Source organism: Ambystoma mexicanum, chromosome 2p (genome assembly GCF_040938575.1).
Source record: "Ambystoma mexicanum isolate Mex_15411 chromosome 2p, UKY_AmexF1_1, whole genome shotgun sequence".
In the NCBI taxonomy this organism is placed as follows: domain Eukaryota; kingdom Metazoa; phylum Chordata; class Amphibia; order Caudata; family Ambystomatidae; genus Ambystoma; species Ambystoma mexicanum.
Window position 1 is genome coordinate 322,870,324 of NC_090923.1, and position 27,691 is coordinate 322,898,014.

The following is a 27,691-nucleotide window of genomic DNA, read 5'->3' on the forward strand; positions in this document are numbered from 1 at the left end:
CTCATACTCCCTAGTATTGGCTTCTAAAGCACTAGTAAAAGCAGCTCATACAGTTAGAGAGGAGGACCACGTTCTTGATCAAACATGATTAGTACCCAGTGAGGGACAATCAGATTGCAAAAAGCGATCTGATTGGCCCTTGCTGGGCCATTACCAGCCCAACAAATACTTACCTGCTCCAGTTCCAGGTACCGCAACCCTATACTGCCTTTCCTTTCTCTGAATACCAGCCATGTAAAGGGAGAAGGAACTACGTGTAGTCCCTTTGCTCCGTTCCATGACAGCCATTTACTTTGTTTACATTTTTTTATATCTTTTTCATGGTTGTCATAGAAAAGGAGACAGGCCCTACAGGTAGTCCCTTCACTCCGTTCCATGGTGGTCATTTTCTTTGTTTACTTTTTTTATGTATCTTTTACTTGGCCACCATGGAAAGGGAAAAGGGACTACGCGGTGTCCCTTATCGTTGATCCATGGTGGGCATTTTTTTTCTTGAGTTGCATAACGGTTTCCATGCCATTTCCCAACTTGAGGATAAATGCTATGTTTACCCCAGTCCAGCGGGGGACTAATAACAAAATAACCCTCAGAAGGGAAGGGGGATAGCATTACTGGTCTGGCATTTCTCTGGGGTTTAGGTTAAAGTACTTGCTTTGCTCGGGTATGTAAATGACCACTTTTAGAATTGCCAGACCAGTAATTCCCCCCTTCCTGTGTTCTATTAGAAGGCCAAACTCGTTAGGTGGAATATCTTGATTTGTGACACCAGCTTTTGCAAGATACCAATGTAAGTTTAGATTTGGTAATTTGCCTATAGCTAGTTTCATCAACACATGGGATGCCTCCAAATCAGACCAATGTCCTCATTGTGGAAATGCTTGCGAAAAACTATTTCTCACTTCTTGGAGTGGTGCCCACTTTATACCCGTCCACCCTCTGATAAAGGTCTTTTCAGCACCCATGGTTGTGCCGTGGGTTGGGGGAGCAAGCAAGTGAGGTCAATGCTAAAGAGGTGGGGCTGACATACAATAAGAGATGCTAACATAAGCAACTCGTACAAAGACTTTCATTACTTGACAGGAACCTTCTAATGTTTGATTGGTGGTCCAGGCCCTGCTTCCGTGGGTGGGGCTAGCATGCAGAGATGGAAGCTGGGTTCCTCGGCACTCACTGTGGATCCTCTGCAAAGATGGGAGCTTCTAACAGTTCAACAGCAATTCCTAGATATGAAAGTTGTGTTATCCATTCTGTTGTCCAAAGTGATAATGATGTTGCAGCATGGGTGGGTTGATGGGTTATTGGCTCTTACTCCCATTATGTGTCAGTTACAAGTCCATATCACCATACGCAGAGCTCCAATGTGGGCTGCAATGCACCAATGAACTAGCCTTCACACTCCAGCAAGGTCAGTCAGTAAAACATCAATAATACAAGAAACGGGGTTTCTTTGTCTCTTTTTCCATGTATTTCCATGTATTTTACGTGCATTTAGCATTGTTGTTATAGCTCTCAAATTCTTTTTTTGGCAAGGGTTTGCTTTTCTAGGAATTAACACATTGCAGCTTTTTTTTGTTTCTTATAAATATCTACACTATGAAAAACGGTTTACAGGCGTGTGTGTATAATTCTTGAAATCATTAATATTTAAAGCTTTAAAGCTGATGCAAATATATGACTACCAGCGACAAACTGACTTCTGCCTTGCAGGGGTACAAGGTTGAGTAGAGGCTACTCAGTCCTCAGACTTCTACAAACTGAGAGCCCACACAGTCATAAAGACACAGTTAAGAGACAGACCTCCTTCACCTTGTGTGGTAACGTGGGCCAACGAAAGGCTATACTCCCAAGAGGGTGTGTATGTGGTTCAGTAGCAACCCAAACCATGATTTGTACTAGTCCAAAATAATGGAATGTCCTATCAAAGTTCTATACAAATATATATGCCTTCATCAAACACACCATGTACTGTATAAACGAACTAGAACACATTACAAAAAAATGCCCCTGTAGAAAAAACACAGAATATTCAAAGGTAACAGTTACAGCACACTGGGTAGTGAGACAGTGGGAGAAAAGCCAATTAAAGGCCACCATGTGAAAAAAAAATATATATGTTCTTGAGAGCAACGGGGATACATGTTACCTAACCAATCGCTAGGGTCCAAAAATGGACCAAGGAGGGCAGTTAGCAGGGGTGGACTGGCCTTTAGGGAACTCTGGAGATTTCCCGGTGGGCCTCTAAACCCTGGGCCTCTTTTCTGTGATATTTCCACATTTTCTCATAGGAAAAGCATTGGGCTTGCTGAAAATGTGACATATAGGGCCACTTTGAACTTTATTTCCAGGGCCTCTTTTGGTCCCCAGTTATTATTTCCAGGGCCTCTTTTAGTTCCCAGTCCAGCCCTGGCAGTTAGCAGTCAATAGAGCCTTTTCTGCAGTACTTCTTGGCACTGTGCGAGTAATTCGAAGATTGTGAGCATGTAAAAGTCATCACCGGTGGGTCCAGGTGGATAAAATGTGTCTGCTCTCTGCCCATCAGCCAGGATCCACTCCTCATGCCATTGCAGTAAGGAGGCACTGGAACTAGGGGCAGGACAAGGCTATGGAATTGTTGGATCAGGCCACTTCTAGCCATAAAGCAGTTTTAAAAATCCTGTTGGCTGAGCAAAGCCTCTTTAGATTTGGCTATTAGGTGTTGTATAATTTCCAGCTATATGCTGAAACTATTGCATCGGATCACTGTTAGAAGCGAGATGGGATGTGAGTGGGTGGGGGAGGGGGGCTTTTATGTGTTGTTTAGTTATTTACCTACTTATTGATTGCATATGACCATACTGATACCTAAAGCCATTCCTGCCTACTATCTGCCCTTCTCCGCCCAAAACACATCCTCATAGGATCTATTTGGCTAGCTCTATCAATTGGTAACATTAAAGGTTTTGTTGTATAGGACTTGACAGTGCAATTTCAAAACAATGTTCTGAGAGATAGTGGTTTAATTCCAACTGTAAATGTGTTTTTGGTGAAATAAGAATATCTTAACCGAGTGTTTCTTCAGCCACTTGATGTATGACAGTGTGGATGTTTTCACATTTGTTCCTTGCACTGAAGTCCTGTAATAACATGCATTTGGCAAGCCAACAGTTATGGCATGTGTATAGTTATTAGATACGCATTTGCCCACTGTTCTCACTGATATCATATGTCCAGCAACTCACACATGTTTTCAGTTGTTACAAACGTATGGTCATGTAGTAAAAGTATGGCAATGCTTTTTCAAATGCCTATCCCATGCCTATACAAAAGCCAAACATTGTTCACTTCCCCAATGCTTGTAATTGTTGGCGGCAGAACGAAAAAGCGTGTACATGGTTGTTCGAGTGAGCTATGCTTGAGAGGATCTTTGTGAAATGCACCTCAGAATTATCTGCTCTGCATACTTAGTTGAAAGGTGTTCCTAGCCTATTATGTGTTACTCCATGCGTATTCCCTGTAGGTAGTTAAGCCATAAACGAAAGTCTCACTTGAGATCTTACTATTTTCATTTCATTGCATTTGCAAAAACCAGAAGGGTAGCTCACCTAGTCATGCACTAGCGCCAAACGTGTTTTCAACCTCCTTGACACATGTTATGAATCCAAGCAGGGCAGAAACAGCCCATCAGATGTATCAGGTTGATACATTTGGGGGTCATTACGAGTCAGATGGTAAGGGATACCGGGCACCGGTAAGGAGACCGCTCCCGGTAATCCCTTACTGCCCGATTCCGAGGTTCCTTGGAGGGAACCGTAAGGAACGTGTGGTCTGACCACACGTCCCTTACGGGTCCCGCTAAGGGACCAGGGCGCTAATAACGGGCTTGCCATTCGCTAGCCTGTTATTAGCACCCTCCCCATTCCCATTGATCCCTATGGGGGTTCAAATGGGAATGGGGAAGGTTGGTTCAATGTGGACTTATCGGTCCCGCCAGGGTCGGACTGCACCAGTAAGTCCCCATTGAAAAACACTGGTGCCGGACCCGGTATTGGAGGCAGCCTACCTCCAATACCTACTGGCTACCTCCAATCTCGGAATGAGGCCCATTGGGTATCATTACATTTCTTAAAAATACCACCTATCATTACATCTTTTGAAAGGGGGAGGAAATTAACATGAAGCACTATGTAATGTCATATTGTACACTGAAACAGCTGTTTTGCACAGCTCTTGAAGTTGCAACCAGAATGTCCACAAACCGTGGATGCTGTAAGTGAGGGGAACTTCAAGCTGTGGGTCTACTAAATGTTTTGGACTACCACTACCATGAACACTCACCACTGACTGGGCTGGCTGATATCTATATATGAGTATATGTAGTCCAAAACATGCTGAGCGACCACAATTGCAGACATGTACCCTGGTTATAGGGATTATGGGATTATGCAATTAAATGCCACCGGTGTAAAAGGCGAGGAACACGGTGCACTTCACATCTCTTGAGTCGGACGTTTGTCTCTCTATGTATAAACGTTTGATGCTGAAGTGCACACAGAGGAAGCTGAAACACCTGTCAGATTTTTTATGGTATGCAAAAATATGTCCGGCCCATGGGTACGTTTTGAGATTTCACGACAGGAGGGCCTCTTTATGTAGGGTGCGGTGAAGAAAATGAAATTGCCTACTGGTAAACTCCTATTTGCCTGTCTGCCTCTGACTCTACGATAAAGCACTGCACAGAGCATGGTTACCAAACACGTAATCCAGCTGTCTAGAAGAGAAAATATGTTCTCGATTATGCAAATGTGAAGTGACATCTTCATTGTCTGACTGTCCACTGCTGATTGCACATTCTCCAAGGGACATGAACCCACAAGTGCATTTTACACATCACTTTTCTGAGTATATTTTTCATAGGAAACTAAAATAATTGCCAAACTCTGGACAGTGGGGAAATGTGACTAATATCTCAGGCTTCCAGTTTCTTACACACTCTTTAAAATCATTTGTTCTTGCACCAACTCCTTACAATCAGATGATTTCCCTAACTGAATGCCAACTTTGCGAAGGCTTGAACTCCTTCTGTACCCACTGGTCAAACATTTGTCAAGTGAAATTGTTAAAATGATAAATGAGGTCACAGGAGAACTCAATGAAATGTAATACCTACAATTATTATCAGCTCCCCAGACTCTGAGCAGTGATTACCCTGACTTGTACAGAGATAATACGTCCTTCTTGCTGTCAAAAGCACTCAATACATTTTTTTCTTTTCATATTTTTTTTTCCCCTTAAGGTATGCTATTTTCCAGGCAGAAAAATAATGACGATGCAAGGGGAGCCTTTGAGCCTGCCCCAACATGATCCATTCTGGCAGTCAGGAATCTAAGCTGCACAGTGAAAAGTGACCTTAATCCGGGGCACACTTTGTGAAAATGTCATTATAGAAAGGGCGTACCTGTGGATCAGGTCCTCAAAAAGGGAGGGATGGGGTGCTGGAATTGAGACAGATTCCCCTGGATTTGCAAAATGGTAAACATTATCTCTCCATAGTATGTCACAGGGGGGGAAAGGAAAACCCACGCCCGAACTGTCACACACTGCACCTGCAGTGATGAACTATCCCGAGCCCAGGGACAAATTTCAGAGCCCAAAGAGACCTGCAATAGTTAATGTGTTTTCTTTTTTTTACATTGTAGCTCTTTAAAGTGTGATTCAGTGAGATGGCTACTAAACAGTCATTAAATGGATTAAATGGAAGTCAAGGAACATCAAGCAACCAGACATGAAAGGTGAGACCAGACAACCAGACAAGTCTGTGATTAGTTTCCCTAATGAAAGAGATATCCAACCTGTGGCTCTCCAGATGTTTTGGACTAAGACTACCGTGATCCCTCTCCATTTGCTATTCCAGCAATGACTGATGGGTGTTGTATTCTCCAAAACACCTGCAGACCACACTATCTTCAGGGGTGTGTGAATGATTAGAAATGGAAGGTGTGCATACAGCCTAAGGCTCTGTGAAACTTTAACTCAAATCAGGTGATCTTAATGTGTTTTTCGCAGTGTATGATATGATATGATAGTTTATTTACATAGCGCCCATACACGAGTGGTATAAATGAATAAACTCAGATTCGATGGTTTAGGCTTGTTTTCGCACTGCTAGTTTCATATCCGAGAACAATGTTTTCCCATTACCGTCATTGGAGGAACACACCATCACGCTACAGACCAAGATTTCACTATTAACTGTGAACAATTGATTTCAAATGTAGAGACAAATGTTGAGTTGCGCTCTTACTTTTAATAAGCAAGCTTCATGCAGTCACATCCCCCACAAAACAAACACTTAATTAAATATGACGATGGGAGTTAAAATTAGATAATTAATGCATTTGAAGCAAGGGTTTTGTAAAGAAAAATACATTTCATGGAAAGGACATTATCTGGCAACAAACAGTTCATAGCACCACACGCACGCCGACGCACACACACCGTACCCAAATGGTATAGAAGATTAGGTTTCATATATAACCGAAATATTTCTATGTAGAGTTTCACAAAAGTAATAGTATCTCACCTTTCATGTCTGGTCGCTTGATGTTCCTTGACGAAGGTTGGGCCCAGTATAATAATAGGTTCAATATAAACCTTTGCGTAAATGCTAAAGTTATTGGGGGGCTATGGACCTTTAAAAGCAGTGCGTCTTCTTCAGCTTCAAATGCGGCAGAACCAAAGGTTTCCCAGAATGTGGATTGATTGTATCTGTGACCAGCGCCTCCATTGGAGCTAGTCAATTTCACCTGCCTGAGGTCCGGCTGGCCAGCACTCTATTTCGACCGGCCCCATCCCCATCCCAGTTCACTTCTGCCTGCCTCCTCCCTCGGCGTGGCATGGAAATAGTGCCTGTCAACTCACGCTGGACAGCTGTAAAATTTAAATCCCTTCCTGGGAGCGACGGCTTTTGGAATATTTAATCTGCCTGGAGTGCAAGGGACAAAAATAAAGCTTCCATTTAATCCAATACAATGTACTTGCAGAATCCCTTTGAATTAAGTGTCACTCTGTGTCAGCCCAGCTAAAATCAGATGACCCTGGACATGGGTTCTGGCCGTCGCGGGCTGTGATTGCGTGTGCAGCGCCAGTAGGAAGGGCCCGCCTGTTGATGACCTGGGTTTGACAGTGCACTCGTTTGCTTTCTGGCCTTTATTCTTATGACATGTATGGGGTTTAGCTGCGGTGACAGGAATTTGATGCATGGCACACTAAGCTGGTGTTTCCTTTAGTGGATTGCGTTAATTTATTTGTGTACATGCTTAATGTGAGTGCTTTTCCGGCATTTTCATGTAATTAATTCGCTATTTCAAATTAAATGTTCACTGTATTTTTAAAGGTGAATAGTGTACGATAATACACAAATAAAAACTAAAATACAGACTTGCATTTGATCATGTACAAATATGTCTACATCTTATACTGTAAGTATGCATATTTCCATCGAAAATTATTTCGCCATACAGTGTCTGATGTGCACTATAGCTTTAATGTACGGTGTGTTTCAAAGTAAATATGGGGAGGGTTAACCACCTCTTTTAATATTGGTAATCCTCAGCAGTTGCTGCTGCTTATTTTTAGCCCTGAACGCATTGAAAGGATACTTCCAGGGCAAGGTCGTTCAAAGTTAAACCACATGTGAATTCCACTTCCAACAATAACACACGTCTTGTTTTATAGACTGTATAGTCTGACAGGAGAAATTATGACTTCTTCAGTTGAATCGTCATAACTAATCTGACTTGGAAACCACAATTGAAACAGGACTCCGTTGACTTTCAGGGATCCCCCGGCGGCCATCATCCTGTGGGCGCAAAAAGGTATCGCGAATTAGCAAGAGCTGAGGGAAGCCAAGGGGGGAGCAGGAGACCCCTGGAGCGAACATGCTAGCAAACTGTTAGGCTAGCTAAAATCTGACAGGAAAAGTGTGTGCGCCTGGTGTAGTGGAGACTGCTGGGGCCAGATTATCAAAGATTTGCACTGGTGCTAAAACGTGAGCAAATGCTTGGAAAATGCAAAATGGAGCAGACAGATGTTGTCACAATCCATATTATCTAAAAACATTTGCACAAGGCCAAACATTTATCAGGCTGTTTTTTGGACTTTATTTGCCACAAAGCATACGACAAAAGGTGTCTACTACATATATTTTCATGTAATGCAGCAAACATAGAAAATAAAACGGCCTGCTCCAATTTCCCCTGGTGAAAACAATTTGAGATTGCAGCTAAACCTGTTTTCTTCATTCTCTATTATCAAAGTAGCAAAAATGGTGCTAAATTCATTTGCACCTCTTTTTTCACCAGTGCAAATATGGGATAGTCTGACCCCAGGTTTCCCCATTTAAACAACATATGCTGAGATCATGGACACATGTGGGCCTTTTTCCCACACAGCGTGGTCCAATCCCTTGGTATGGGGGACGCTCTATTTGTCAAAAACAAGGCATTGTTTCAGCCACAGAAAAGCGAGTTGTTAATCAATATTTGTAGATGAAGACATAACATCCTTAAATACTGCTGGATGGTACATCACACATGGGTGGTAACCATGCTTACCCGTTGTGCCGCTGAGTTAAAGTTCACAAGCAGGCATCCCCAGGACAGTGTTTATTTGGTCAGCTCCATCAAGGAGAGTGCGTTTGGCAGGTCTTGGTATTCTAGATACAATGAAAACCTGGATACACTCCTTTCCATCTAACCAAGTTCATTCAGTAGCTTTGTTCGAAACACCTTCAGTCCCAGTTACTGGTGGAGTACCTCAATGCTCCTCACTCAGTTATTTGTTGTGTAACTTATTTTTAAAACATCTGTTGGTTCTATGTTCATTTATCGACATGCATTTTTCGGATGGATTTGCCCCCAAAAAATGATCTTGACAAAACCCATCAAAATGTTTCATGTTCTTTTTTGGGGGCTTCCCTCCCAAACCCCTTATAAATATCACAGTATTCTAGACCCCTGCGACCCCCTACAGCCCTTCCCGGCAACCCCGATTTGTTTTGATGGGTTTTTTCAAAGAAAAAAAACAGCAAAAAACCCATCGTAGAAATGCATGTCGATGAATGGACGTCGTACACATCTGGTGGATCCTGTTCATTCCCCTGGGCTCGCTTTCTTCTGTAATGCTGATGATACCCAGCATGTATTATGATTGGGCAGAGATCTCAGATCTACTTAACACTGTTTTAAAAAATGCAAATCAAGGGGGGTCTGGGAATCACTCTACCAGCACGAAGACCCCCCACCTTGTTTTGTTTTGAAAAATGCATGCAGGAGTAAATTGATTGATTGTATTAGAATGTGTAAAGCACACTTACACAATTCCAGGCAGTAATAATTGCATCTGGGCCAAGCTGGAAAGTGAATCAAAATAAGGAGCTCATATTGAATAACTGAAAAGATAAGTTTGTACGTTTTTCTCAAATGATTGCAAAAGACTTCAAGGAACGAAGAATAAGTGGGCACAGTGTCGAAAATCGCTTGTAACCTGTACTGTAGCAGCAAGAGGAAGGAATATTCAACAAAAGTGAGTGGATACAAGAGTGCGGACTAGCTGGTAGAATTTAATTTGCCGTGTAAGACACTTAGGTGCCACACGATGGAAACATTTAACAATTAAGCAAACGTCCCCCCTCCCTCCAGCCTGCCCACCGGACATGATTGGCCTCATTAACCAGGATTTGGTTTTGCAGCCAGGATCTAACCCCGCAGAATCCGCGTGATGTGTATCTCCACCAGCACCTCGTAGGGGAGTGTTTATTTCCTGTGCCGACCGCTGCAAACTTTGAAAAGCATTTTCTCTGCTTCCAAATGTAGGTGTGCTTTCCTGTTCCATCGTGTCAGGGCTTTAAAACCCTGTTTATGGCTATGAACATTTTGCTGTTTCCCCTCTTTCTCCCAGCCCGCCCACTGCCCCTAATTGGCCTACTCACCCTTTTAGGACCATCTCCCATGGTGGCCTCTGCCCGGGCAGCACTTGACTATTGGCCCCAACGCAAAGGGCAGCTCCTGGTGCAGTTGCTACACTCCTTGTTTGCCCGTGTTCTCCTTGGAAGCCTTCCACAGTCAACCAGCAGATACAGATAAGGTAAGTGTAAGTGTAGTGTGGGCGGGGAGTACTGTCCCTTACTGTGCTCCATAAAAACACCACCACTCTTATTACCTATTGTAAATATGTCCTATTTGTCTAACGTATCCATATTTTGCATTTAGCCTAATTGTGTAGGGTAGCCTCACCTTAATTTAGCCATTTGTGTTAGCCAGCCATAGCCCACGTTTAGCCAATCTGTGTTGGCCAGCTATTTGTATTTTTATTTGTATTTATTTATGATTTATATGACACCTTAATCCAAAGCGCTTTACATTAGGAAGTATAAAACAGTACAGTAGTGTGAGGAATTACATAAAAAGCAAAGATCAACCCTGCTGGATAAGATGGCTTTTCAATGATTTACAAAACAAAGAATAGACAGAGATAGACCATAGTGAAAGAGGAAGAGCATTCCAATGCAGAGAAGTGAGAAGAGAGAATGTACGGAAACGTGACTGACACAGGGAGAGGCTGGCACTATAAGATGAAATTCAGAGCCAGAACGAAGAGAATGAGAAGGGGTGTAGAATGAGACAAGGGAGGATAGATAATCCGGGGGAAGACTAGTGATTTTAGGACAAGACATAATAAATTGAATTTAAATTGAGCCTGGAAAGGAAGGCAACCAAGAGTGAGAAGAGATAGGGAAATAGATACATGTGGAGTCAAACAAAAAAGTACACCAATATATAGGCATTGAAGACAGATTTCAGAGGAGCAAGACAAGTAACCAGAAGACCTAAGAGCATAGTGGAACAATAGAAGTGAAATGCAATAATTAAAGAAGATATCAGTATTTTGGTAGCATCAAAAGTTAGGAAAGAGTGAACTTAACGAATATTAAATAAGTGAAAGCGACAGGCACGAGAAGAGATTGAAATGTGATGTTTGAAAGATAGAGCAGAGTCAAAATGAAGCCCCAAATTACGAGCAGTTGATGCAATGGGGAGGTTAGATGGTGAAAATAGTATGGACGCTGGAGTCAGAGGGTGAGGAATAGTAATAGAACAAAAGAAGAGTACTTCAGTTTTAGCAGTGTTGAGGGTGAGATAATGAGAGGACATCCAATATTGTGTTGCAGGTAAGCATGAAGATAACTGAGCATGTATGTCAGCAGAGAAGGTAGAAAGGGAAAGAAAGAGTTGATTGTCATCGGCATAAAAGTGATATGATAGGCCTTGAGAGAAAATACCCTTAGCCAAAGAAGAAGAGTAAAGTGAGAACAGAAAAGGTCCCATAACCAACCCTTGTAGAACCCTGTGGGTCAGAGAGTGAGAGTCTGAGGTGGTCCCTGCCCAGGAGACAGAAAATTTGCGCTGGGATAAATAAGATTTGAACCAAGAGGACAGAACCTGAAAGATCAAAGAATGAAAGAGAGATCAACAAAATGCAGCAAAAAAATCCAGCAGGATGAATAGAGATGAGTGCTTGGAATAGCGTTCCATGAGCAATGAGTTTAGAACTGACATAAGAGCAGTCTCTGTTGAGTGCATGGGGCAGAAGCCAGAATGAAAGCGAGGGAGGATTGATTTATTTGAGATAAATGAAGAGACTTGGGAATATACAAGGCGCTCAAGTAGCTTAGAGAGCTAGGGAAGAAGAGAGATTGGATGAACATTTGAGGCGAGAGAAGAGTCAGCAGAATGTTTTTTCACAATAGGAATAATAAAAGCATGCTTGAAAGAAGAAGGAAAAACTGAGGTTGAGTGACACATATTAAAGAAAGATAAAAGGTAAGATATGAGAGAGGGGTAGACTTTAGAAATAAGAGTCAAATGGATAGGGTCCGTAGGAGCAGCAGTAGGATGGGCACGGGTCCCTCTTCCCCGCATTTGCACAACCTGAATGACACAAGGCCTAGTAAGAACGTTATTTTGTCCTCCCTTTGTTTCCCCCTCCTTGTCTTGTCGCGCCTAGAAACACTTGTGTAAATGTGCGTTATAAATAGCACATCATATGTCAATCCCTGAGGACAGCTTGGGGTTAAGTCATTCTAGCCTGATTTACCCAGATAGAGCTGAAGAGTATCATCAGGGAGGTGGGTGGCTCACAGTTTAACACATTTGAAATTACAGCATTGCACTCAAATTAGCGAGAGGTAGTGGGAGATGTTCTGCTCATGGTCTTTTCTCTCCTGAAGCAGCACTTTCTGTGTGCACTGGGGATGCCAGAATTGAATGTGGTCAATTGAATCATTCAGCTCATGTCCCACTCCCCTATCAAAAGTCATTCAGAGATTCACATGCTAGTACAACAAATGCACAGGTACTGCAGCATAACAATGAAAATCCACTGAGGCTGGCAGAGGAGGGTGCATGTTCAATTCTTATACTCTGGCTAGAAGGGCAAGTGTGCAGATCTTATTTAACCAAGATCAGGGAAGAAAAACAAGTAGTGTACTTGTATAGCGGGAGTGGACAGAAAATCCTAGGTCTCTTTTTCTGCCACCCCCTTGCAATTGGTCGGACAGTGATTATGAGATGGACGATGTTCTAGAGAAAGATTAAGCTCCATCAGATCCCAGACAACAAAAACTGCTTTTGGAATCTGAGGTTTTAATTAAGTCTCACCCTTAAGCTGTAAAGTGTCTCCTTGTAAAACAGAATACCAATTACAGGTCGAAAGTGCTTTTCATCATTATATGGCATCAAGCACTCCATCATCACTGTCTTGAGCATCATCAAACCAACATTATAGCATACCATGCGCTGCTACCCCATGAAAGTCAAAGGTGTGGAAGCACTTCACAGAAAATTTAAAACAACCGAATTTTGCAACAGGCATACTCTGCCAGAGAACATTGTGCTTAGGGAAGGCAGGGTCTAACCTGCGTACCACATATGTATGGTCCACTATGCAGCAGTACCAAACACAGACATGGGAAGAAGTAAAACAATCTGAAGTACATACCACTTCATACCTTCAGAAAAGTGGCAGCTGGTGCATCATTGAAAAAGCTACAAAGGCTGATAAACATGTAACATCTCAACTGTGAGAATGAGAGCCACCGGTATAGCCCCAACTGAGCCAAAAAGTGGGCAAACAGGAAACATGCACATCAACCTTAAACTGCAACCAGCAACTAAAGCCTACAACTGTAACATACATTTGACAACAACAATCTACAACTACAAACTACAACTACAACCTACAGCTATGGCATATATCTACCACAATACAATACATTATGACATGGCAAACACACAGAGGATAAAGTGCATTTTTGTGTTTTTTTTGTGTTTTGTGAAAACAAATAGAAGAGTACCGTTTTTTGATTTATTTTATATAGAACAAGAAAAGGTGCGAAGGGAAAATTAATATTCTTTTTCTTTTTTTAAAAAAAAAGCACACAAACAAAAGACACTAACATACACTGAACAAACACTTAGCAAAATGGGAAATAAAAGTGTATTCAAAACACACTCAATTTCAAGATAGACTGTGAGTCTGCCTTTTGTTACTCTTTCACCAAAAGTCTACCAAAATCCACAAAAAGCCCGGAAGTGAGAAGGGCCTCATAGTGTCGACAATCTTTCTTTAGTATATACATATGCTCTAATTGACTAGACAAACCTGACAAATCATCCAAGAGGGCTCTTATTATCCAGATCTGGGGTCTGCAACCTGTGGCTCTCCAGATGTTTTGGACAGCAACTTCCATGAACCCTAGGCAGTATAGTCAATGGTAAGGGATGTTGAGACTTGTCGTTCAACACATTTGATGACCCCCAAGCTAGACAAAGCTGTTGTAAAAATATTTTATTCATCAGAGGGTTCACTGCTTTGGATTGGACAATGAATCATCATGTGAGTCCCAGAAGCCCATTGCAAGTTTGTCAGGACTTTGTTCATGCCAATTACCCATCCCATTAACACAGTAGGGACTCATCTTTCCAAAAAGCGTGTCCACTACCATGTTAGGGCCAAACATTTTCCAAAAGGTGTGTTTGCTACCACGGTCCAGAATGAAGACTATACAGGGGGCACACCCAAGAGTATGCAAGTACGGGACAGGGACGACAGATGAGCTGGTTAGGGTTTGGAGAGAAGGGGAGAGTGGAAGCTCAGGAGAATGAGATGTATTTTTCAGTGATTATAGTGATTTTCTTTGAAATGCAGGGTCTTCAAGTCAATCCTAAGGTATATGACCAAGGGGAACAGTCTTATTTGCATTGATACATTTTTTCAGAGACAGCTTACACAGAAGGAAATTGCATGTTTTCTTTTTTTCCCTCATGTAGTTTTTCATGGCTGGCAATGTTGTTACTTCTGGGTGTCTGCTCGCTCTGATGGGTTTCTCAACCAGGTGGAGAAGTGTTTTGGTTGTGACCACTTTGTAGGTAATGCATGCATTCTTTAAAATAATGCATGTTTGAAGAGGTAGGTAGTGTGGCTTCCTTGAGGACAGGTTGATGTGTGATGGGCTGTCCAAATGTCTTAGACCTGTGATGAGGATACTTATAATCACTTGCAAAGCTGTGAGATTATTTTGCAATTGTTAAAAATGTAATGTTATTCAGCCAATTCTGAACTTTGGCATGCTTGGTGAGGTTTCAAAGCAGAGTAACATTGGTCATTGTCAGGTTGAGTTTCAAATAGGTGGTAAACATCCAGGCTTGCATGAGGGACAGGCATTGCTTGAGTCTATGGATGCCATTCAAGCAGCTGGATGTTAGTGTTGGTGAGTCATTCCCCAGAGTATAAATCTAGAGGTTGTGTTGTGTATCTTAACCATGCATGAGACCATTATCTCAAGATGTGTAGTCTTTAGACACAATAGCATGTAAATAGTAAAATGCACTGAATTGTATTCAATCAGTGAGCACATATCAAGTATGACAAGATTTTACCAGTTACCATGAAAGTGTGTGCTTTGTGCCAAGCTAATCGGTTGTTTTGGAACAACAAGGCACACTGTAGCTAGTGTTACATCTGGGCTGCACTCCAATGGTCTGGGTTCTGTTTCACCACTCTTCTCTCCTGGAGTGATCACTTTCTCCTTTCCTCCCCACTCTCCCTCTCTACCCCTTAGGCCAAGCCAACTCCAGCACTGCCACCTACCTTCTCGGTCATGTGACCCATGAAGCGTGTGCCAGTTGAGGCTTTCGCTGCCACTTTCTCTCCCCCTCATCCTCCTCTGGCTGACTCACATCCTGACAAAGCCCTTTCCATGCTCCACTCTTCTATCTCTGATTCTCTTGATGTTCTTGTCCCTGTCATGAGGATCTGCTTGAAGCCCAAAGTCAAGTGTAATTCCTGGTATGACTCTGACCTTGTCACCCTTAAACACAAGTGCAGGGTGGCTGAGAGGAAATGGCTAGCTTCTTGTGCATCCTTTGACAAACCGGCCTGCCGCCTGCGGCACATCCAAGCCTGCCTCTCTGCTGTATCTAACAACTCAGCCGAACTCTTTAAAATCTGTAAGGAGCTGGCCAATCCTGCTGCAGTCTCTACCTCTCCAGTTCCTTCCTAGGTCCCCTGCACAACCCTGGTTTTTCATTTTATCTACAATCCCCAGGACATCCTGTCCACCCTCTCGTCCTCTCCTCCTCCTCCATCTACTCTCTCCTCTACCTCCGGCACCCCTGTGGCCACCTCTCCTCCTTGTTTCTCTTTGTTTCTTCTGTTCTCCCCTGAAAAGGTTTCTAGACAAGTCAGATCTATGAAAGTCTCATCAAAACAGGTTCTTCCCTGTTCTTCCAAACCATCAAGGACCACATTGACACCCTTGCTCCTGCCCTGGCTGACTTCTGCAACCACGCATTCACCAATGGAGCCTTCCATTCCCCCCTGAAGCACTCTCATGTGCACCACCTTCTCAAGAAACCCTCAGCTGAGCCCTCCTGCCTGGCTAACTATTGCCAGATCTCCATCACTTCTTTCCTGGGCAAACTCCTTGAAAATCCTGCCATCTCCCAGCATAATCTTTACACTGAATCTGTTGGTTGTCTCCATGACCATCTGTCTGGCTTCAGAACAGCCAGACGCACAGAAACTAGTCTCCTGAACATCTGTGAAGACTTTCTCTCTAACCTTAATACTAATCTCCCCTCTGTCCTCATCTTATTCGATCTCTAGTCTGCCTTTGACACGGTCAACCATGCCATCCTGCTCAATCATCTCTGTGGTAACCTGGGTATCACTGATCAGGCCCTGGCCTGGCTGAACTCGTTCCTCTGTGATAGACCCTCCCAGGTCCAACTTGGGTCCTCCCTTTCCTCAATCTTTCTCTCTACCTGTGGTGTTCCCGATGGGTCTAACCTCTCTCCCTGGCTGTTCAACCAATACCTGGCACCGATCGCCCATTGCATTGCCGCTCTCTGCTCCAAATTTCAGTCCTAAACAGATGACACTCAGCTCATTTTCAGGCTACCCTCTGCCACCTCTTCTCCTTCTCACATCTCTGATTGTCTGTCTGCTATCCAGGAGTGGTGTGCCGCCAACGATCTCTGCCTTAATGCCAGTAAGATGGCAGAGATCTCCTCATCGCAGCACACCTGCACTCTTCTTTCCTGTCACTCTTTGGCCGGACTCCCTTGGCCCGCTTCTGTCTCCCACCTGTGAGGCTAAGACCCTCGGGGTCATATTCGACTCCACACTCCCCTTTTCTCCTCACATCTCTGATGTCTCTAAGATGTCAAACTACCAACTGCACCTCCTCAGAGGTATTCGTCCTTTCCTCTCCTTCCCCCAGAAGCTCAATGTCTAGAGCTCTGGTTCTCTCAAGTCTGGACTACTGCAAACACCTCTTTCTAAATCTGCCTGCTTCTAATCTTCACCCTCTACAACTGATCCAGAACAGGACTCAGAGACTTGTCCTTGGCCTCAAGCCCATGGATGGTATCTCTCCAGCACTGAAATCAATGCACTGGCTCCTAATGGCTGCAAGGATTACGTTCAAGACCCTTTGCATCGTCCACAAGGCCTTCTGAGGCCTGGGTCCTCAATACCTCCAAATCTCTGTTTGCAAATACCTTCCTACTCAAGGTCTGCGCTCCTCCATCTCCAACTCCCTCAGGGTCAGTCGCTTCTACAAGCAACGAGTCGGTGGTAGATATCTTTCTTCAGCTAAGGCCTCCCTCTGTAACAGCCTCCCTGCCTCTCTGAAACTTGAGGAGAACCATCTCTGGTTCTGGAAGCACCTCAAGACCTTCTTCTTTGCTTCTGCCTTCTCTCTTCCTGTCACCTGCTGATTTTCTGTCTGATACCACACTGGTAACCTGGCTACCCTCTGATTTTGGGCACAGGTCCCTGCCTGCCCAGTTTCACACCCACACTGCCTCCCGACAACCCTTGCACTTGGGTCTGTATCTGTAACCCTAGAGTCCCACTACCTGCACTTTTGGACAACTGCTGTCTGCACTTACCCTTTCACCTGCCACCTGCTGGGCTCACTTCTTGTTATTGTTTTGATCACATGTACACCACTGTCCCCTCCACTTTACCCTGGCACATTTCCCCTCCCCTGCAATTGCCTGATCTCAATGTCACTTGTCCTAGTAAGATCCTTGTCTCTATCCTCCCTCTGTTCCCCCTTCCTTGCTTTGTCGCGCCTTGAAACACTTTTGTATAGGCGCGTTACAAATGCCATATCATATCATATCAATAGCTCTTTTTGTGTTGGTAAATAGTACCCAATTTACTGATAAACAATAACTAAGTCCTGAAAGACTACAATGGACTACAACCTTTCTGGGTTAGGCCAGATGTGATGGAGATTGTTGACTGATTGGCGTGGAGATAATAAAAAGCTTCAGGCTTTTAGAGATAAAAAATCTTCATGCTTTTAGAGATAAAAAAGCTTCAGGCGCCTGATAAACAACTGCCCTTAGGCAATACAAGTCCAGTTTCTAGGACGGGCAGTCAGTGCTGTTTGTGAATCCTGAAGGAATTCCATCTGACTGAAGAACAGAGCTGGAGGACGAGAAGCAAGCTGAAACTACTCTCTCAATTAAGGTCTACAGAGAGTGGAGCAGTTGACTTTCATTCATTTTTTTCTGCCTGGATTTTGAAGCATTTGAAATTTTATTTACAGGCTACAGAAACGCAGAATGATTTTCTTTTTACTTTTTGAAAGAATTACTATATTTCACTGAGCTGCATCAGGAAGCAATCCTACCTATGGAAATCAGTTTAGCACCCATGGAACTATTTTAAGTTGGTCTCTGTCAGATAGAAGTGAATCACTTCAGGAATATTCCAACAAGGCCCATGCACATGGCCAGGATGATGTAGAGGTGTTTATGGTCACTGTTATAGAAGGAAGCAGAGAGGTTGAGTAAGTACAATAGTAGATGTGTGCCTTCCTCTCCCTCCCTCCTTGTTTGTTTCCTCCCCTTCCAGCACTAGCTGAAATGTTGTCAGGCCTAGTACTATAGTTGCTTGTTTTGTTCCTCTCCTCCTCCCTCCCCCACCCTCTCTGCACCTCGTGTCGACTCTCCAGCTCTACCAGAAATGTCATCAGGCCCAGTATGATAGTTGCCTGTCTGTCCCATCTCCTACCCCCCTCTTTATCCCTGTCGTAGCTCTTACTCTATCTGAAATTGTCATCTGACCTAGTAAGATAGTAGCTGTTTGTCTTCCTCCCCCTCCCTCCTTATTTGTTTCCTCCCCTTCCAGCACTACCTGAAATGTCGTCAGGCCTAGTATGATAGTCACTTGTTTTGTTCCTCTCCTCCTCCCTCCCTCTCCCTGCACCTCGTGTCAACTATTCAGCTCTACCAGAAATGTTGTTGGGCCTAGTACAGTAGTTGCTTGTCTGTCTCATCTCCTATCCCACTCCCCTCTCCTCCTTATCTTTGTCATAGCTCTTGCACTATCTGAAATGTTGCCAGGCCTAGTACGATAGTAATTTCACATTCTTAATTTCTCAAGGCCTTGTAGAAATGTCACTGTATTTTCCCTTGCTCCCTCCCTTGACTTGAAGCGTTTGAAGCACATTGTGTATAGGCTCTATATAAATAAACTATCAATTTATCAAGCTTAAATCACATCCTTTGTTGAGGATGTGTAGAGCATCATTGATAACTTGAATGGTAGCAGACTCTGTGTTGCACTGTGGTCAGAAACCAGATATGTAGCACTGTAGCGGATTGTGCGGAGTGATCTTTATGTGTAACTTGATGGCGAGAGTCTTCTCAATCCATATGCTGATTAAGGTTATATGGTTAATGGGGTTATAGGTGGGTCTTGTTGGTTTCGAGTGGAAGATTATTTGAAATGAGCTGTCTGAGAATGGGTTAGCTGGAAGTGGCATGTGTGGAGTTTCATGAATGCAGGTTTGGTGTCCTCTGAAGTGTGCATTTCCATGAGGTCACGTGGATAATAGAGTGCTCTCTGCCAATATTTTCTTTTTGGTACTTGTGTTGGAAATGATATGATATAACATGAGACGTTATTTATAACGCACCGGTACACAAGTGCTTCTAGACAACGGAGTGAAGACAGACGGAGGAAAAAACAAACAATCTTACTAGTCCTTCTGTCATTCATATCACACCAGTGAAATAATGCAAAGTGCAGGGAGGGAGGGATGAAGTGCTAGGGGGAAGGAAGGGGGAAGTGCAATCAGGGCAGCATTGTTATGAGTAAGTTCAGCCAGTGCAGCGTGGCTCTGGGTAAGTGCAAGTAGGCAGGGGACTGTAGGATTCCAATTACAACCCCTAAGTCTGTGTTAGGCTCGGAGGCAGTGTAGAGGTTACTGGTCACGGAGGAGCTATGCACCTAGTGAGACTCTGATGGTAACCAGGTAAGCAAAGGCAAAGAGGAAGGTCTTGAGCTACTTCCAGAAATTCAGGTGGTCTTGCTCAAGTTTGAGATTGGCAGAGAGGCCATTCCAGAGGGAGTCACCTGCAGAGGAGAGAGATCTACCGCCCACTCTCTGCCTGGAGAAGCGTCTGACCCTCAGAAAGTTGGAGGTGGCTGAGCGAAGGGCTCGAGAAGGAAGGTGTTTTGTAAGAGATAGTTGGATTTAGTGCAGAGCACAGCCACAAAAAGCCTTGTGGACGATGCAGAGGGTCTTGCACTTGATCCTTCCAGCCACCGGAAGCCAGCGGAGAGGTTTCAGGTATGGAGAGATACGGTCCCTGGGCTTGATGCCAAGGACAAGTCTTACAGTCCTATTCTGGATTAGTTGCAGAAGGCATAGAGTAGAGGAAGGCAGATTGAGAAAGCCACTGTTGCTGGAGTCCAGCCTAGATAGAACCAGGGCAAGAATCCCTCTGAGGAAGTGCAACTGATAGTGGGCCTTCTTGCCAAGGTCCATGATGTGAGGAGAGAAGGAGAGAGTGGAGTCAAAGATGACACCAAGGTTCTTTGGCTCACAGGAAGGCGAAGGAAGAGGGCCCATGGAAGGTGGCCAGAGTGAGAGAGGGAAAGTGGGAGCAGGGTTCGAAATGAGAATGATCTCAGTTTTAATGGAATTAAGCCAGAGATCGTTGGAGGCGCAGCACTCCTGAATCGCAGATAGACCGTCAAGAATGAGCTAAGGAGGAGAGGAGGCTGAGGGGAGCCTGAAAGAGAGCTGAGTGTCATCTGCATAACACTGAAAGTTAGAGAGGAAGGTAGATATTAGGTGGATGATAGGTTAGAGCCCTGGGGAACACCAGATGTGGAGAGAGAGGTGGTGAAGAGAAAGGACCCAAGTTGGACCTGGGAGGGTTGGTCCCGGAGGAAGGATGTCAATCACGCCTGATCCATGTTGCCCAGGTTGTCACTGAGATGATTGATCAGGATGGCGTGATTGACCGAGTTGAAAGCAGAGGAAAGGTCAAGGAGGATGAGGACAGTGGGAAGTCTATAATCAAGATTAGGGAGCATATCTTCATGTGTGTTCAGGAGAGAGGTTGTGTGCCTCTGGTTCCGCTGAAGCCAGAATGATGGATATGGAGAAAACCATCAGATTCAATGTGGACAGTAAGCTGGGAGATGCCCAGATTTTCCAGGAGTTTGCCCAGGAAAGGAGTGACAGAGATTGGGCTGTAGTTTGCCGAAAGATGTGGGATCAGCATAAGGCTTTCTTAGGAGGGGGTGCACAAGGGAGTGCTTGAGGGGAGAGGAGAAAGTTCCAGTAGCAACAGAGTGATTGTGGAAATCGGAAAAGGGTGTCAATGTGGTCCTTGATGGTTCTGGTGGAGCAGGGGAGGACCTGTTTGGACCACACTTTCAAAGATCAGACTTGTCTAGAAACATTGTCAGGTGTGGTTAGAGAGAAAGAAGAGAAAGTAGGAGAAAATGGAGAGTCAGCCAGAGGGGGCCGAGAGAGGTAGAGAGTGAGGAAGAGGAGAGAGAGGACAGGATGTCCTGAGTTTTAGTGGTGAAGTGAGAAGCAAGAGCGGTACAGAGGGCATGGGAGGGAATGGGAGGGAATGGGAGAGTTGGAGATTGCAGATGGATTGGCCAGCTCCTTGCAGATTTAAAATAATTTGGCTGTTTTGTTAGAGGCCACAGAGATTTGGGCTTGGATGTGTTGTATTGCCTTTGGAACAGGCAGCAGGCAAGTTTGTCAGGGGATGCCCCTGATGACCTCCACTCCCTCTTACTCACCCTACACTTGTGTTTCAGGGTTGCGACATCAGAGTCCTACCAAGAGTTGAACTTGGACATAGGCTTCAGACGGATTCTCATTACAGGGGCAAGGACATCCAGATTGTTGGAGATAGAATGGTGCAGGTTTGAGAGGGCTGTATCAGAGTTTGAGTCAGCCGCAGGTGTAGGAGGAACAGAGAAAGTAGTGGCAAAGGCTTCCACTGACACACGTTTCATTGGCTGAATGACCTAGAAGGTAAGTGGCAGTGCTGAGGTGGGCTTTGCCTGGGGGACAGAGAACTTCAGGTGAGAGGAGAGCAGAAAGTGGTCAGTCCAAGAGATAGGAGTTGTGTGAGGCTTCGAGAAGGGGATGTCTGAGGAGCTGAGAACATCCTAGGTGTGCCCAGCATAGTGTGTCGTACCAGAGGGTAGAATGGAAAAAGAGAGAGTGTCGCAGAGGTAGTGGAAGAGGCCTGAGGAGGGATTAGAAGCACCCAGATGGATTTTGAGGTCTCTGACGTGGAGAAGTTGAGAGGTAGAGGCAAGCAGAGAAGAGAAGAGGTCAGACCACTCAGAGAGGTAGAGAGTGACCTGGCCAGGTGGTCTATAAATGGTGGCCCCATTCAGAGAGAAGCCAGGAGAGATACAGAGCCTGCAGACCAGCCATTCAAAGGAGGAGTAAGCCTACGTAGGAATGACAGAAGCAGGGACCCACTGCAGAAAGATCAGAGCTACTCCACCTCTGTGACGGTTGGTTCTGTATTCAGAGAGGATCTTATAGCCATAAGGGAGGAGCGTGTCAAAACTCGTGACAGAGCTGGTCATGTACCTTGTCTTGGTCAGAGTCGAGGACATCCAGTTCAAGTTTTTCAAGGAGGTGGCAGATGTCAGAGGAGTGTTTGACAGCAGCCATAGAGTTGAGAGTAGCGACGTGAAGCAGGTTGCCACATTTGAAAAACGTACATATAGGTGTACAGGCTTGTAGTACACCCTGCAGAGGTAGTAGAGGGGCCTTAGAGGGGCCTGAGAGTGGACAGACAGAGTAGAAGGAGGTGGTAAAGTAGCAAGAAAGGATGAGGAGGGTTCCAGAGAGGTGGCGAAAGAAGGAGGTGGCAGAAGAGCCAGAGAGGAGCTGGTAGGCCTTTGGGTGTGATGCGCTTAACAAGAAATGACTAACATTACATAACGTAGGAGTAGCAGGAGAAGGAAGGAAGTTGATAAGACGCGGCAGATGTCTATAGAAAAGGAAGAGATGATGTAGCCTGTGGGGTTGAGGACACACATGCCGTTTGTGAAGGTGACGGTGAGTCATGTCTCGGTAATAAAGAGGTTGTAAGTGGTGGCTAGGTCAGGCTTGTCTGCTGACTGGGGAGTGAGCATTGATGATCATGAGGGTTTGTGTGTGTGTGTGTGTGTGTATTGAAGGCGGAGTGTGGAAGATCAGGAGTGGGATGTTTATTAGTTTCTCTGTGTTGTAAGTGTACAGGAGTTGTTCCCGGACATGGTTTTCTTTGTCTGTGCTTTGCATTCAAACTCCCAGGTGAAACACACCCTGGGATTTAAGATGTAAGTAGGGAAAAAAAGGAGTGGTGCAATCCAAAAGAGCGGGTGTTAGGGGAAAAATCCTCTTTCACCAGCAAACTGCCAAATATAAGAAGGCTAGATGATAGCTTAAAAGAGTAACACAATCTCTCACACCTAATGAACTATTTTTGGCCAATGCACATAATGAAAGGTCAAAAGGGGCCATTAACGGCATGTCTGATCCATTTTGGGATGTCTTATCTGAATGGATTCCGCCAGCAGCAAACGTAGTAATACAGGTTTGGTGCAGTCTGTTTGACAAAACTGGACCTGGGGTGGGGAGGCAGGAGACCAACCCCTATGTGGAAACTAATTTCTTCCGGAACTGCATGATACAAAGGGAATGAGAAGGTGGTCGGAAGAGATGTGAGAACATTTAGGGATAGGGTAAATAAGGGGGATATTGTTCGTTTTGCAGATATACCGAATATGTTTTCCAATATTTAAAGGTAAGGCATGTATTGCAAAAGCTGATGAGGGGCTATATTTGATATCCCACAAGGGGCACCATTATTGAGCAAAATAACAATTGTCAAATTTACAGAGAAACCAATCTCACATGTAGGTATTGTACTGCTAAAATGCTGGCTAAGCTTCAAGCGGGGTGGGAAAGGGATTTAGGCCCACTTGAGATTTGGAAAGAGACTATGCACTGGACTCGGCACGAGAAATGGCCATTAATATTAAGCATCAGATTGTACATTGAAATATCCTGTCTTGTGGTTACCATAGCTCCCCATGCACTGCATAGAAGGGGGCGATGATACCTGCCCTAAATGCAAATGCGAGAGCAACCTTTTCACATATGGTATGGTAGTGCAACCATATATAAAGGTATTAGGTGGATGTTCTGCAAAGAATGGCATATGTTTTAGAAGAAGAAAAAGAGGAAGACCCTAAAGTTTCCCTTTTAAGGATATGGGGAGATTCAGCACTTGTATCTTGGCACCAAAAGCTAGCAGACACAGAGTTTGTCCTGGCAAAGAGTCTGGATATCAGAAGAGAACCTCTCTCTGGCAGAGCGGGTGGAGTATGGAAGGCAGTATGGAATTGAAAAGAAATGGTAAACAAGAACAGAGGGTGCCCGGGCAGGCATGATAGGACTTCAGAGACGAAGGGGTTGTTGGCAGTGGGGAAGGCTGGCAGGGAGGCATGGAAGGTTCTGTTTTCTGTTTGTTTAAGGTGTGATGCAGGAACTGTTTTACAATGAAGATAATGATAGGTATGTCTTCTGATTCATAATATGTAAGACCCTTAATGCAAGTCTTTAAAAAAAGGCTGATAAAATTATCAAGGCAGGCAAAATGAGCATCAAAATATTAGCAGTGATTAGCGGGTGGATGGGGTAGAGGCCACTTTACGCAGATCATTTGAAACAGTTGAGCAACCGACCAACTCTTTCAGACAATGAATGTTTATTTAATATTATACATATTGTATTGCAGAGGAATTTGCCACTTCAAGAACTTGTGGGTACCCACATTTTATTGCCATCTCTCCTTTACTTAAATATAATAGTTATTGAAATGAATGGCTCAGTATTTACTGGGTTGCTGCACTGAAAATTGTGTAGTTTGTGATTCTACCTCTTTGGTATGTGCAGTGTATGATTCTGTGAAGATCGAGTTATCGTCAACACAAAAACTTTCCCAAGAGCTTACCTAAAATTGAATACATGCAAGGTACGAGTTTGGAGGCAGCCATGGTGCTACTAGCACCATGGCTGCCTCCAAACCCGTGACAAGGTTCTCAGAATGGGGACTTACCGGGTCATTCCAACCTTGGAGGACCCGGTAAATCCCCATTCTGAAAGCCATTCCCCATTCCCATTCGAGCCCCTATAGGGCTCAATCGGAATGGGGAAGGAGCTAATAACGGGCCCGCTAATAACGGGCCCATTATTAGCTCCCTGGTCCATTAACGGGTCCCACTAAGGGTGGCTGGAAAAACCAGCCAGCCCTAGTGGGACCCGCTAAGGGACCTCGGAATGCGGCGGTAGGGGTTTCACGGCACCGGTATCCTTAACGGTGCCGTTAACCCCCTACCGCCATACTCATATTGACCCCTCTTGACACCCATGTAAGCTATACTACCCTACAGAACCAGAAACCATAATGCCAGCACCCATTGTTGTGAATGAATGCTGGAGGATAATATGCCATGGTCTTGATGTAAATAAGGATGGTGAAATAGAAAAAGGCACTAGTGGGGCTTTCAGTGTAATTAGAATGTAATCTGTATGATGTGCGTTATGCTCATCATGTTTGCATGATTCATCCACAGAAAATATTGCTATAAACATTCTATGATGGGACCCATCCCAATATCTGCCAAATATATTTTAAAAAGCGGCGTCATTATCGACAAACCAAGTTATTCCTGTGTGCTTCAAATGTGCTTGTAAAAAATAACTGCCCCCACCATCAAATCCTGCTTTTTGCAATGTGGTCTCAGCTTTGCTTTGATTTACAAAAAGTACTGGTTTATGTACAGCACCTAAGGAACGATAGCGTAAATAAATATTGCCTTGTGATAAATCACTTAATCGGCAGTATGGGTGTGTGGGATGTATTGACCCTCTCCGCTATTCTATGCGGCATCACCCTGCCAGTTGTGATGGAAGAAAGGGCAACAATGGCGGCAAAGCCCTTGTGCACGCCAAAAACCTACAAAAACCGTGTGCTTCAGCAGACAAAAAGAGGGATGCACAACCTGCCACCCATGGTGCATGTGCGGGGGAATAGAGAACACCCTGCAGAAAATGTGGCAGTGGGCTCCATGACCAGCAAACAGAGTGCAGAGAGAAAAGCATCACTTTGTAAGTGAAACCCAAAAATGTGACTACAAATGACATCTGCTTTGTTGCTAAAAACTACAAAATGCCCATAACACAACACGGTTCAACAATCAGAATCTTGCTTGGTGCTAGAATTTGAGTATGTAATGAAACATTGTGAACATAAAAAGTCCTAATGTGAAGAGCAAAGCATTCTTCAGACAAACTGGATTGCTGAAAGCTGACAGCCTATGCCAAAATCTGGGTGCAGTACACGGGGCTACCTGATTGAGCGCTGTCAGATGAGTACTGATGAAACTTTAAAATGACCTTAAACAAAAAAGTCTGGTGGATTAGCAAACATAAAAAGGATTGTTGCCAAAAAGGAATACAGATTTTAGTTGTGTTTTTGATCCCACAGATGTTAAGGCCAAGAAAGAAATGTATTTATGTTTGATGAAACAAATTTGGTTTTTGCTGGATTTAAGAAGTTAATTAGCTTGGCAGAACTGCAAGAACTGGAAAAGCAGGTTTCTCCCAGAAGGAGGGCCTTCCTCTCAGCAGAAACTCACTGGGAGGTGTTAATTTCAGGTTAGCCCAGACTTTTATCTATGTAAAGGGAAAGAACAATGAGAGAGCTTCAGCCCAGGAAACTGCAGGTGTGAAGGGGGTCGTAAATGGCTTCTGGAAGGAACAAACAAGGAGGGGGATGCCCCTGGACTGCAGGGAGACAAAAAGTGGTGGACCATCTGTTGCTAAACATGAACAATGAAAAATTCTTAAAAGTCTCATAACTTGTCATCCAAAAGGGTGAAAAATATAAAAAGGACAGAGTTGTTCATAAAATGTTTAGCTGCACATGTGAAGAGGCGGTATAACTGTGTGACATGTTCTGGACAGGAATGGAAATATATGTGGTTTTATGCAAAATGTATTAATGTTAGAATTGTGAAAATTTACACCAAATCGCTATGTTAAACACACATATTTGTGGAAATTTGCATACAATTTGGAAATTGTGTTCATAGCAAAAAGGGCAAAATTCTATAGAAAGTTGACACAAGATCCCACCGCTGCAGGGTTTTGAGGAATAGCTGCTACATAAAATATGGCATCTTTGTGTGTGATTTATATTAAGGTGACCAATGTAGAAATGTACATTTAGTATCAAATCCGATTTTGAGACCACTGGCTAAACGGAGGTCTCTGAGGATTGTAAAGAAAACTATAAAATGTGACATCATCCGGCCTTGATCCAATCACTCAAATTGCAAGGCGGGGATGAAGGATGGTCCTATCCCAGCTCACACGGGCAAGCTTAGCTAAACTGGCCCATAAACCCCCTTTGAGATGTCATTTTTAAGCATAAATAGAGACAGCTGACAGCACATAGGGACTCACAGATCCACTCACTTTCCTGATTCCGGTGAAGCACTCTGATCCATCATTCTACATCCACCTTTAATATCCTAGACCAGATCCAGATGCCAAAACTCTTGCCAGCGAAAGAGAACTATTGATTTCCAGCAAGGCCCAAATACTCAACTTATTTTACCCACCCAGTGGAGCGCTGTGGGGGGAGAAGGCCTTTTGAACCAGTATCCTGAAATTCTCTGGCTTGCCACCACTAGGCTTGCCGAAGGAACTCGCTATCCAGCTGATTAAAATACCCACAGATTA

General features: G+C 44.1%; 2 protein-coding genes across 5 annotated transcripts in view; one reads left to right on the forward strand and one right to left on the reverse strand.

Moving 5' to 3' along the window:
- LRTM1 (leucine rich repeats and transmembrane domains 1) overlaps nucleotides 1-7,086 on the reverse strand; it is a 97,463-nt gene extending 90,377 nt beyond the window's left edge. The window contains exon 1 of the mRNA XM_069643644.1: nucleotides 6,560-7,086. Within this exon, the coding sequence (XP_069499745.1) occupies nucleotides 6,560-6,566 (7 nt within the window). The 5' untranslated portion in view covers nucleotides 6,567-7,086. The remainder of the gene's footprint in view (nucleotides 1-6,559) is intronic.
- CACNA2D3 (calcium voltage-gated channel auxiliary subunit alpha2delta 3) overlaps nucleotides 1-27,691 on the forward strand; it is a 3,251,448-nt gene that overhangs the window by 2,619,333 nt on the left and 604,424 nt on the right. The window lies entirely within an intron of this gene.